Source organism: Vigna unguiculata, chromosome 9, assembly GCF_004118075.2.
Source record: "Vigna unguiculata cultivar IT97K-499-35 chromosome 9, ASM411807v1, whole genome shotgun sequence".
Classification (NCBI taxonomy): Eukaryota; Viridiplantae; Streptophyta; class Magnoliopsida; order Fabales; family Fabaceae; genus Vigna; species Vigna unguiculata.
The window spans coordinates 29,332,514-29,346,403 of NC_040287.1; the positions used below are offsets into that span (position 1 = coordinate 29,332,514).

The following is a 13,890-nucleotide window of genomic DNA, read 5'->3' on the forward strand; positions in this document are numbered from 1 at the left end:
GTTTCACTAGACTATTTTAGCTTTAAATAATGGTAATTTTTTACAATACAAATTACATTACAAACTATTATTTTTTAACTAATTTCCTTAAATGGTATAAATTATAATATTATTGTTCAAATATAAAAGAAAGACTTAGTAAGAATTAAGATGTATTGAATTTATTCAATAATAAGTTATTAAGTGAAATTTAATTTGTATTTGAAACTTATTAAAATAAAGTTTTAAAGCGTTTTATCCAGTGAATTAAATTTAATATTATATTACAATATCATGTAATCAACTCATAAATCACACAAAATATTTCTCTAAATATTCATTCAATCTTAAATGGATATTAAGACTGGCAAAACGGATCAGTCCGGTTTATTTTAACCCGACCCGACGTTGGCCCGCCAAAAATGGATAGGGTCAAGTTGGCCTGCCAATTATAAACAAATTGAAATTTAGGATCAGACCTACAGGAACACGAATTGATAGATTGGCGGGTTAGCGGGCCGGCCCGCTAGCTTTGATTTTTTTTATCGTTTTATTTCATGGTCCAATTGTGAGGCCCAATTTCTCTCGCTTTCTCCCCATTTCATTTTTCATTTCTCTCTCTCTCGACACTCACTTCACTCATCTTATCTCCTATCCAAAATCAACTATCATTTCTTCACACCATCATCCTCTCCCAAACCTTTATCTTTTCCATCTTCAATCCAAAAATCCCTTAGGGTTTCTTCTTCTTCATCCACTTAAGGGATTCTCCCCTATTCTTCAAGGTTTCTTCTTCTTACATATCAAAACATGAACCATAGTCTCACTTCAGCCACCTATTGCCACTACTTTTGGGATTTGTCACCACCGGTTGGGATCGCCACCATGCCACTATGTTGTTTCCGCACTACGTCATCATTGTCGCTGAAGATTTCGTAGGCGGTGCCCTTCCCACATTAGTGTTTTGATTTCGAAACAAGAATATTAATACTGAGTAGCTTTGTGAAAGAGAGGGTTCAATCTTCCACAATGAAGACGACGAAGGTGGCAAGGTCGTGAACTCCACCTATGCTTACTAGAAAGAGAGGGTTCAGTCTTCCACTGATTCTTAACTTCCTCAGCCCATACTCTATTTTCTCTTTGGCTTTTAATGTATTTTTGTTGTTCTCCCTTTTCTCTTATTTATGTCCTAATTCGTGATATGTTAATTGATTATTTGTAATTGAGTGCTTAATTGATTGTTGCTAATTGATTATTGATTGTTGCTAATTGATTGTTGTGAATTGATTGAAAATTTAAGTTATTTTTAGTGATTAATTTCAATTCAATTTGAACTGCACTAGACCTTCATGCTCAATTTTTTTTTTAACAAAACACTTAGGTTGCGGGCTGGCTCGACTTAACTGCGGGTTGGCTTGTCAGGTTAATAGGATGAGCGGGCCGAGCTGGATTAGGTTTACAAGTTGAAAAATTTGTCCCGACCTTATTTTTTTAGGCAGGCTGGCGGGTTGGCCCGTCGAATCTGACCCATTTTGCCATCCTTAATTGATATAATGATATCAAAAGTAAAATAGAATAACTTATACTACTATCACAAAAACAACTTGACGAAATTTGAATATATTGTTAAGTTGAAAAATTCAAATTTAAATAACTTAGAAAAAAAATGATATTGGAACATATATATTATAAATTTTCAATGTTTAGAATTCAAATTAAAAATACCAATGTTTATAAATATAAAGAAATTATACTCCAGTCATTTACAACATCTAAATTTTAGAAATGTTAAATAACTTAGAACAATATTCCTCTTTTATTTGCTAATCAATATATAGAATTTTTATTGTATCGTAACACACCCGATGAACGTATCAACGATCTTACAAATTTGGCATCTACAACTTTAAAATTTTGTTCCTTGCTATAATTCGGTTTTTTCACACTTCCTCCTCTTGTTATAGTGAACGATGCTTCATTTTCAAAAATGTCCCTTACCGAATGAAAATCCCATCTATCTTCATTTGTATCATTTTTCTTTCTCCAAGTCACCTGCACGTAATAAACAATTAGCATAACGCTACTCAAGTGATTGATTATCGATTAAATATGAAATAGTTAGAATGAAAAATCTAAAATGTATTACCTCCTTATTTCCTATTGTTGGTGCTACAAAGAGATTAGCTTCACTTTTGAGACTAGGTTCCATGCTTCCACCAATAGCATATTGAAGCCATCCTTGATAAAGATTGTTGGCAACATGTGCATATCCATGACGAATCCTAGAAGGTTATTTTGTTTGTTAATAAGAGAAAATAGTATTGCATACTTTTACTTTGTGTATTTTTAGTACTTAGTTTAGCAATTACTTACCTTGGCATACGTTGATTGCAATTAGGTCCAAAATGGTTGTACACTACTGTAACCTTCATATTCTTGTCTCTCACATATCCATCATCATGTCCAAGAAGCATAACTTTATCTTGGTTTTTGAACCAATTATTGGATATAGTCACATCAGTAGAACCTCGTGTTACATCTAGCAAACCATCTTGACAATCATACAATGTATTATGGTCAATCCAGATCTTTGAAGCAGTAACCAATCTTATTGCATCTCCGTCTACATGACCTAAAGGGATTACCTTTCCTTTAGGTCCCATTACAATCCCAGGGGCTTGAGGTTTACAATGATGAACTCGAATGTTATGAATGATTATGTTCGTGGCCTATAGTAAAAAAAGTAAAGTTTCATAAAACTTGGTAGCTCATGAAAATAATTTTGTAATTCTTTATTATCATGTAGGAAAATTAATTATTAGTAAGTAAATATTACCTTAAAGATCATTAGACATGCATTATTAGCAATGTCGACATTAACACCTCGACCATCAATAGTGGTAAAACTACTAATGAGAAGAGGTTTCTCTAATGTGATAATCATGTCTTTTTGAAATGTGATCCACACTTTACCTTGAATAATAGAAGTTCCATATCTCAAGGTGTTGGGTTTGGGGTTTATAGGATCATCACTAGAGTCCGTAACTTTATAATAAATAAGGTCATTACCGATGTTATTTATCATCTTGCCAGCATAGCCTACAGAACATGTGGCCAATTGAGATCGATGTCTCATCCATTTAGGGTTTGGTCTCCAACATCGATCAATAACATTCATTTTCAAACCGTTTATCTTTGATTGTTTTGCAAAACTAAGGTGTGAAATAAAAAAGAAAACCATAAGAGCAAAAAATAAGTGTTGGGGTTTGGAAAAGGCCATGATGAAGAATATTTGTTCTCAACGAATGGAAAGTGAAGAGAAAATCAATGGATGAAAAAGAGAATGGTAACTTTCTAATACTTTTATATGAAGGTGTGGTATAAGGAAAGAATTATATATAGGCAGGAATTTTATAAGAGTTAGTTTAAGTTGTTTTTCAAACTATGGCCAAAAGAGTGTTGCTTGCAAAACAAATGCTATGAATAGAAATAAATGATCAAGATGTTTAAGTAGTTTTAAATCTTAATCTATTACCTAAATTTGTTTGAGAAGAAAAATTGAAATATTAACACACTATAACAATATTGCTCTTAATAAATGAAATTTAATTTAAATTTAATAAATAGTAACCTAAATTTAACCTAACATAACATGGATTGTGTGTACAATTTTAATATCATAAAAAAGAGTTCTATTTATCCACCTAAATAAAAAGATAATGCATAGATAATTTAAGTAATATTGTGAATACCCTTAAAATTAAATATTTTTGTAAATATTGTTTAAATACCCATGAAATTTAAATAATATATTGACAACTTAGTTTTGAGAATTGGCTACATTTATTATTAATATAAATTAAATTATTTAAAAAACTTAATCCATGAATTATTAATTTCACGTGACAACTTTTAGTTTTGAGAAAACTAACAAAATTTCCAATCATACATGTGATTACTTATTTTTATATTATTGGTTGTTTCATGATTAAGCTTTTTATATGAGTTTTAGCTCCTTCGTTTAAGACAAAACACCTTCATCCAACCAATTCAAATAGAAAAAGAAATTGAAATACATCGGAGAGTGATATGATTCTCCGCCTTAGAGTTTCTTGATTTTCTTGCTTGAAGTCTTCTAACATTACCCGAACACCATTTAATGTGCCATTGAGGAAGACTTTGCATAAACACTTCATCAAGCTTTATATATCCGTCTTAGTTCACTTTTTTTTATGCATAAAAGAGGATATTATGGATATAAGATTGTAAATATTGTTAAAGAAGAATAACATATAAGTCTTGACATTTGTGAAACCACATATGCATAGTAGGATTACACTTTAAAAAAGTGAAAAACTTGTCTTTTTCAGGATATTCTCTAAACAATTAGGCAATTATTAGTGTTAGAAATTTAAGTGTGGGTTCATGAGTTTTTTATTGTGTATAGATGAATAAGATGAGCAATATATATAGAAAAAAAACTCACAAACTAATTATCTTAATATTTTGTATTAGATGTCTGATTAGGTCTTTTATATATAGGTGACTAATGGTTCGAGATTCGTAATGATCTCAAACTCCAAAGTTTCATACCAATTATTCACTCTAGGAATCCAACAATTAGAAACATTTTGATCAATGGAAATTGATATAAATAGGTAAGGACATTTTGAGTTTACCTTCTCATTAGTGGAAGACTCAAAATAAGTTCTTATAATGTAACTTCTTGGGATCTTTAGTTCATAGTCTTTTTCTTGTTTATTTTGGACACCATATTTTCTACCAAACACTCAATGTCATTTGTATTGTAGGTTTGTTGCAAGAATATTGGTATCCTTGTATTAAATTTTCCATTATCGATGACGTTAGTGTTCCTTTATCTCTTAATGATTACATTGTCAAGTGCTCAAGTAGGTTATATGTTGGGGGTTTTGTAGATCTCGTTATAGATCACTCCCTTGGATATTATTGATGGATTATTAAAGAAAGAGTTAAGAATGAGTTGCAATGAAAATTTTATTCTCTTAAATGACAAGTCAAGTGGATGATAAAATTAGCAAGATAGTAAACTTGAATTTCAAAATGTAAGCCATAAACTGCAACAAAAAAATAAAATTTTAGAATTATAAGAAAATACAATAAATTTATTCACTATAAGACATTAGGAAATAAATGTTCCAACAAGTGCATTATAACTTAGATAATAAGCTAAGTTATAAGTGTGTGACTCCTAATGACAGTATAAAGTGCTTCGTAGGATCATTATAAGCATTATTAAAAGGGATGTCTCTTTCTCACCTATTTCTTTTAGTTTACTTAACATTTTCTCTTGTGTTTAGCTATTTTGACCTTTATTTACATGTTTGTTTTATAGGTTTACTTTTGGTACCTTTCCTTTTGAGGTTGTCACCTTTTGAAGTGAAAAAGAGCTTGGAAGGGGCGTCTAGGCCAATGGGATTGAGTGCTACACCCATATTTTTTAAGAAAAGCACCCTTGTTTGTAGTGATGATAAGAGTTTGGGCTTGAGGCACACTTGTTGGGATGCCACATGAGAGTGAAGTAGGAAACATATTTACCTTCTAGAAGACTTGGATGATGACTCTTACCTTTGGAGAGCATGGAGCCGAACAATTCACCCAAATCTAAGCTGCCCTAGCTTCTAGATGACTATCTTTTGCATTTGCAAAGAGGCCCTTAACCATGCCTATATAAGGGAACCTCCTTAACACTTGTAAAGGGTTTATCAATTGAGAATTTATGAGCATTTGTTTAGTCGTGAAGTTACTCTCTTCTTGAGTGCCTTTACCTCGTAGTGTCATCTTGAGTTCTTGGCTCAAGTGACAACAACACCACTCATCTTTAGTTGGATCATCCCTCAAGTGGTATGTCATCCCTCCCCTATCATATTCGCTTCTTTCCATAATTGATTTTGAAATTTCTTTTCCTTTATATTATTTCTTATTATTTTCATGCCTACTATCACTCTCTATTGTTATTATTTGTTTTCCAATGAATTACTTTGTCACATGAGAGGACTTAGTTTCCTAAATTCTAACTCTATTCTAAGTGAATGTTATGACAAATGTAAATCTCTAAGTGTAATAAAACATGAGTCTTCTGAAAATAAAGTCAATTGTTTATGTTGATGTAATGTCAATACTTTTTATATATGAGATGATCATTTGGACTAAAAGATGTTAGACACATTATTCTTTGAATAATTTTTTTATATAAAAATTTCATTCTAACACCTTACATGAAACTAAATTTTGAAATATAATAATTTAATTTATAACAATATAATAAAAAAATATCAACCTAATTTTAATACTATACTTTGAATTAATTAAAAAAAAAACAAGATTCATTAGAGATCAATTACTTTCTCTAAATCAATACACACGTTTTTCAAAATTGGATAATCCTTATTTTTCCTTTTTTTTATTACTTAAAACTATTTTTGTTTTATAAAAAATGTAAATCATGATTACAATAGAAACAATCTAAATAACAACACCATTAGAAAGTAACGTTGATAGGAAAAAAAAATATTTTTGTTATTAATTTTTTTATTTTTTATTAAGAAGTTATAATTATAGGGAAAAAATATTTACGTAGTTATCTTGTAAATTGTTTTGGCTTGTTATTTTACTTTTTTTTTTCGATTCTTATATTTTTGTCGGATAATATATAATATTAGCTTAAATTTACCTAAATCTGATTGAGATTGGTTCACCAAGAAATAAAAAAGAACCCCAAATTAGTATTATTACAAGTTTAAACGACCGAGTAAGCGTGTAAGCGTTGTAATTGAGAATAAATTAAAATCATATAAGAATGTAATATTGGAATGTACTCAATTATAATTAAATGGTTTATATATATATTTTTAATTAAACTATATATTTATTTCATTTTTATATTTTATAAAAAAATATAAATTATCATTCTAATCAATGATAGATGAGAATATTTTTTATGTGACAAACAAAACTTTATCAGATTATAATATAAATTTCACGTAGATTAGATAAAACATGAGTTTTAGAATTAATTTAAAAAAATACTTCACCCTAATTAAAATAGGGAGGATTAAAATTATCTGTTTGTGATTAATAATTAACTCAAATGATGTAGTTAAAATATAAAAATACTAGAACTACTAAATTAATATATCTGAAGAAAAAAAGAACTAATTAAACCTAAACTTCATCATCCAATAACCATTTAACGAAAAAACTTGACCTAACTGTTACAGTTTATATCATCAAAGAAACTATGAAAGAACAATATACAACAGACAAATACATAGAACCTTTAAAAACATCAATTACTATGTGGGGGCAATTATTCATGTCATTTTTTTAGTTCAGGTTTATCCATCTTTTGATCAATTATATTTCACACGCTAAGTCAACCAATTGTGTCATCTATTATATATAATATATAATGTTATCTCCTCCAAAAATATCTTCTCATCTTTTTTAACAGCTTATATGGAGATGCTGATTAAACTATTCTATTGACAAATTGGAATCTGAGTTGGCCATGATTGAGGGAAAAAAAAAAGGTGAATTCAATTTTTAAACAATTTTTTTACCAAACTATGAGGAGATAAACCAAAAAGGAAAACTTCTAAACCGAATTAAAAAAAAAAATAATCATCGTTCAAAAATGCAATGTAAATTTATATTTACAAAAATGAATAACTATTTTTTGTAAAAAAAGTGTATTACTATGGTTGAAACCTAATAAATTTGTAACCTAATTATGATTACAAGGATAAAATATATTAATTTAAAAGAATTAAAATTGCAACTTAAATTGCATATTTACACATACCATGATGTATAAAAATTCTATCTTCAACTTTCTATCACCTAATATATATTAGTTTAGGTGACTTTAATTAACAATTCAAAATTATTATTTTTGCTTGAGCAAAAAATATTAATTTGTTTAAAAATAGAATCAAAAGAGGTTGATATTCAATTCATTTTTTTTTTGAACAAAAATAAGATTGAAAGTAAGGTTTGAATCTTTATTCTACGCTTAAATGAAAAAAAAAAAAACAGAAAATCAAACTCATATAGTAAAACAAATCAATTTTCAAATATTTTATCCAATGTCGTTTTACAAAATACAATTTTCAAACAGTTCAAAATTATCAATAAAGTCCATAATTTATTCATACATTATCGTTTGTTCATTTTAATTCAACCTTTCATATTCAAACTCATTACATACTTTTATCGGTATTAAGCTTGTAATTAAGATCGAATATTTTGCTTTGAATAACTACAATTCCAACCAATTTGTCTCAAATGCAATAATTTAATAAAAAAAAATTGATAACATGTAATAAATTTTATTCAAAATTTCATTCAATCAAGCCCTACAAATCTCATATCAAACTCAAACATTATAAATATGTTCAAACAATACAACTTTGAATAATATTGAAGATCCTATAATTTGTTATTTTTATATCCAAATAATTTATCATAATTCCGTCAAAAATATAAATAATTTTCCATGTAATTTGTAAAACCCTCTTTTATTCTGCCCTAATTTTTAAAGGGTTTCCCCTAATCTTATGGGCCTAAGGGCTGACCCATAGGGTGTCCAAGGCCCCTAAGGCAGTCAAACCCCTTTCACTTTTGTTATTCTTACAGAAACAGTACTCTCACACTCTCCTTTACCCCACAGAGGCTCTGCTAGGGTTTAGCCCCAATCTTGGTCAAGCTAGCTCTAAACTCAGCTCGTCTTCACTTCTTAGATATGCTCTTGAGGCTGTCGGTCCCGTTGGTTTAGGAGTCAAAGTCCAATATTAGCTCCTTTCCAGGTAAGGGAAGCTAGGATTTTTTGTTATGCTTTTATAAATAATGTGCCTGTTTTGGTTCTGTTGGGTGCTCTTGATGATTTGATGTGCTTTTGATGGTGTGAAAATAATTTATGTATTGTTTATGGATGGGATTTTGGCTTGGCATGCGTGAGAGCAGGTGAGATATGCTATGCTCGCCTAAGCGAGCTATTTTTCGTCCAAACGAGAAGCTCTCGCCTAAGCGAGGAGCTCTCGCCTAAGTGAGAATGGCAGTAACTCGCATCCTTTAGTTTCGAATGCTCACTTGAGCGAAGGCCTCTCGCTTGAGCGAGATGGGCTAGCTTGAGCGAGAGCTCGAAGTGCTCTCTCTGTTTTCAATCTCGCTTAAGCGAAAGCTTTTCGATTGAGCGAGAGACCCCTGTCGCCTGAGCGAGAGCTCCTTAGCTTGGGCGAGATTGACGGTAGAGTTGTTTAAATACTTGTATGCTCCCATGATTGATTTGTTTACCCTATTAAAGCATGAAAATATGATGCCAACATTTTATGTAACGAGTTTGTGCTTTCTTTAGTTTTTGTTGTTTGGGATTTTGTGTTCTTACATGTTGAAACCAGTGAAAAGCTGTTAGTTTAGCTTAAGCGAGAGATTTTAGCTTAAGCGAGATCAGTCTAGCTTAAGCGAGACCAGTCTAGCTTAAGCGAGAATTGCTGTAGAATTTTAATTCCTTACTTTAACTTGAACTTGTGGATTGATTCAATTACTTTTAAAATCATGAATTGGGCGAATGGGTATGAGTAGAATGGTTTATGGTATGTGGTTGATAAGTTTAACATGACCTTGGCATGTGGCATGTATGAGATAGTTGGTAATTAAAGTGGCATGTATGAGATAGTTGGTAATTAAAGTGGCATGGTATTGGTATGAGATGAAATTCTATATTCATGGTTTGGGAAGGATGAGTTGGTATTGATTATACATTCGAATATGAATGAGTATGGTTTATAAAGGTTGGTCTGAGATTATTTGCATGATAAATATTATTCGATTGTTTGAGCATGATTGGTCGAGGGTCAATGCATAATTCCTTGAGATCTCTAGGTGGGATTTCAAGGTCGTGCTTTAGTGGTCGAGACGTAATTCCATGGCCCCTGTTAATGGGTGTCCATGGTGGTGCCCCATTTGTATAATTTGGTAAGGATTCAAGGTAAGGTTGCATCCTGACACTCTAAGGAGTCAGTTAGTCTCACTTAGAGCGAACTGACTCTTGTGGTGAGAGTAGCTGGAGGCCTGAAACTCACTAAGGGCTAACCTTGTGTGTGAGGGATTGATTCATTGTAACACTTGAAACACATAGGTCGAGGATGAGCAACTCGGGGGTGAGTAGAGGTATCCACCACAAGTGCAAGCATCCGCTGAATCTGACCAGATTATATGTATTCGGATGAGTCGAGTCGAGTCTTAGTGTATTGATTGGAAGGTCATAACATGCTTGGATGATGTATGTATATTGGACTGTGAAAGTATATCTGATTGCATGATAAAACTAATTTTGGCTCTAGCTTACCCTTCTGTTGTTTGTTGTATGTTCTATGGTGTGGTCTTTTCTTTTGCAATGATCATCAAGTTGATGTGAGTAGAGGTGAGAACTCCCCGTAATCATCAGGGTGATGGAGGTTTCGCTGCATAGTCTGCTTGGACTAGATCTAGGTTTACTTGGACTTTCCTTTAGGGCTATGGCCCGTGTACCGCTGGTCTTTAGGCTTAAAATTCTAAATGTTGATGATTTATATTTTATACTTTGTTATAGCATCGTAGTGTGTCATTTTCTTATTCGGGTTTTCTCTTTGTGAGGAGTAGTGTCTACACTTCAGGACTTTGTTTCTAATACTATTTTGCGTGACGTTCCTTTAATTAGCGTTGTTAATTAAATGGGGTGTTAGATAATTCCTTACTCCATATTATGTTTTTGTCTAAACAAGAAATCCTTTACTTAGAACAAAATATCCAAAAATAAATAAATTAACATAAAATTTAACTAAATTGAGAAACACTTTTTTTTAAGATATACTTGATTTAAAAATTTGATGATTTAGAAATAATTTCTAATTCTCCATATTCTAAAGAAAAATAATTAAGATAAAATTTAAAAAAGAAACAAAAAGAAAAAAAAAACTAAGAGGAGAACGTCACAATAACAAGTCTACCTACTAATGATAAACTTAAATATATATATATATATATATATATATATATATATATATGAATTTCATATATTATAAAATTAATCTATACTGACAGATTAAGTTAAAGGAACTACAAACTCGCCCTATATTTAATTTGAATATACATATTTTCTATTAGCATTGAAATCAATGATTTTGCAAAACAAATAAAAACTTATATTTATATTTTTTTTTAAACACTAACAACTTAAAAAAAAAAAGTCATAAATAAAACCTGACTATAAAGAAGCATTATAATAATGAAAAAGATGACAGTGATAAAGATGGGAAATATAAATATCTAAACCACTCTCAGTATTTAATGTGAGTGACGAAGTAAAGCATAGATGTATGAGAATTTGGCATAGTTTGCATAGAAATGTGAAGAAAATTGGACGATTGGACTTCCAGAAGAAGTGGTAAAATTTGGGGTTCAAAAACTCCTTAATTTATTATTTTTGTGATCCTATCCACAGCACGTGAATCCACAGAGTGCACAATTAGTTGGTCAAGCACATCACATTTGAATATTCTCTTCTTTTTCCTTCTTTCTATTCATTTCTAAGAGCTACCATGTTGAAACTAGTTGTTTATCATGAACTTTTTTTATTTTAATTTTAAATTTATTTCAACTTTAATTTTTCATATAAATGTTCTTAACAAAAATTATGGACATTGATTGGTATGAAGTAACCCGTGATTATTTTGTAAAATAATATTAATTTGTAACACGAGACACTCTTACAAGTCGTATAAGTAATGAGTATTTAAACATTTTTTAATATTTTATCAAATATAATTTTTAATACAAAAATAATTGTTATTTAATCTATAATTAACACATATTCTTATTTTTACTGCATCAATTAAATTATCCATAAATTTTACACTCACTTTCTTTCACTTTTCACTCTCTTCTTTTTTAATTTAAGCAATCTTATTTCTCGTTAAAAGGACTGTTCTTTAAATTATTATATATTTATATAAATTGAATGGGCCAACTTACGTCACTTAGCCCAATCAAAAGATAGAATAGAAACAAACTTTGTTAAACCACGATCTTTCTGTTGATCAAAATAAAAACCATAGTTTCTCTTATTGAAAAAAGAAAAACATTTGATAACGGTTGGTTAAAGGACTAATCTTAAATATACTATCGTATCATCCTTTTTCGTTTTCTAATTAAAAATGATAGTTCAATAACCCAGGTTGCTATAGATGACAATATGCATATGGAAGCATGAACCCTTTAGCATTTTCCTATCCCAATTCAATCACATACAATGTTAAGTATGTCATCAAGTATTAATTTTTTTATTAAGGATGATTAGTGGTTATAAAATATAAATTTGAAGAAAGTCAAATGATTATTAGAAGTTGTATAAGATGTTTTGTTTTTATCACGTGTTGTTTCGATAGTTTGTGTGTTGGTGTTTAATAAAATATAAATAAGAGAAAATCAGAAGAAAAATATTTTTATGAAAGTACGAGCATGAGAGTCATTTACGTAAGTGAATTATGCTTGAATATAAAGGAAAAATTTAATCACAAAAAATCATAATAGAAAATATAATAAAAAATTATAAAAGAAAACTGAAAAATGATATCAAAGATATCTAATATCTTTTTCAAAATGAATATGAAGATTATGAAAATACAATTTAAAAGTAATAGTTTTGGAAGATAGTGAGATATAAAGAATGTAGAAAACCTAGAGAGATTGGTTGAAGAACTTAAAGAGATCGGTTCGAAAATATTAAATGATTGTTCGAGAAAATAAAATTAATAAAAAATAATAAAAAAACTCTTAAATGATAAAGTACAATAATAATTATTAATTATAAAAGTTGATAAGTTAAAATTATAATAAATTGAGTATATATTTAACCAAACATTAAATTAATTATAACTACAACAGTTGATTTTGTAGTCAACCCTTCTAATTATATTGGATTCTAATACATGACATGGTTCATACGAGTCACATCCTTAAGCAAAATAACTAATAATTTTAACAAAAGATTACGCGTCCACTAAATTTTGTTTCGAGTTTCTTATCAATTATTTTATAAATCCAAATCAATTTTAAGTTTAAATCTACCAAGTAAGTTTTGCATTATGTAGACGTAAACTTTTCTTTCATAAAATTCAAAATGGATGGTTTGATTCTTACATATTATTTAGACTTCACTAACCACCTAATATATATATATATATATATATATATAACAATTATTATAAAAATAATACATATATTATAAATATAAAATTGTGATTAAAGAAATATGTAAATTTTAGTGCAATGCGTTTTTCTTTTATTATTATACCAAATATGTTAAGCTTTACTTTTCTTGTAGGTTAAATGAAACAAAAAAAACCTAGTTAGTAATTAAATATTATTTAATAAGGTGAAATGTTTCATCTTATAAAGAATAATTGTGTATCATTTAGAATTGATTGAAATCGAAGGTGCGCTTCTAGGGTTCCCTTTCGCAGTTGAGATTTGAGAATTGAGATTCGAGAAAATGGCCGGTTTACCAGCGAGACTCCGTATACAACCCGCCGACGTCAAAGCCGCCGCCATGTGGGGCGTGGCTGCCGCCACCGGCGGTCTCTACCTCGTTCAGGTTAGCATCCTTGTTCTCCCTCCGTTAGTTCGACTTTCATTTATTTTTTAGTTTCTGGCTTCCGAATTTGCATTCATGTCAAGGATTTGCGCACTCTGCCTTGTTTGGCTCCTGACATTTGGCGACTTTAAATACTGATCTGAAATTTTGTTATCGAATTCTTTTGTTTTCTTTGTTTTTTTTTTTTGTTTTTTTTTTTTTTATCAAAACTCATATTTGGATTGCCTTGTATCTCCGAT

General features: G+C 29.8%; 1 protein-coding gene across 1 annotated transcript; it reads right to left on the bottom strand.

Moving 5' to 3' along the window:
• Positions 1-1,806: 1,806 nt before the first annotated feature.
• LOC114163638 (probable pectate lyase 4) lies at positions 1,807-5,453 on the bottom strand. The gene is made up of 6 exons (XM_028047938.1): positions 5,369-5,453; positions 3,515-3,569; positions 2,816-3,191; positions 2,353-2,708; positions 2,126-2,261; positions 1,807-2,031 (listed from the first exon to the last, which is right to left on the bottom strand). The coding sequence occupies exons 1-6, from the start codon at positions 5,451-5,453 to the stop codon at positions 1,807-1,809; spliced, it is 1,233 nt and encodes a 410-aa protein (XP_027903739.1).
• Positions 5,454-13,890: the final 8,437 nt, after the last annotated feature.

Coding starts and splice junctions, on each gene's coding strand:
- LOC114163638 (XM_028047938.1), bottom strand. CDS start 5,453: ATGGGTGTAGCACTCAATCCCATTGGCCTAGACGCCCCTTCCAAGCTC. Junction 3,192..3,514: donor TTCTTCTCAAACAAATTTAG/GTAATAGATTAA, acceptor TTCACACCTTAG/TTTTGCAAAACAATCAAAGA. Junction 2,262..2,352: donor TGCAATCAACGTATGCCAAG/GTAAGTAATTGC, acceptor ATAACCTTCTAG/GATTCGTCATGGATATGCAC.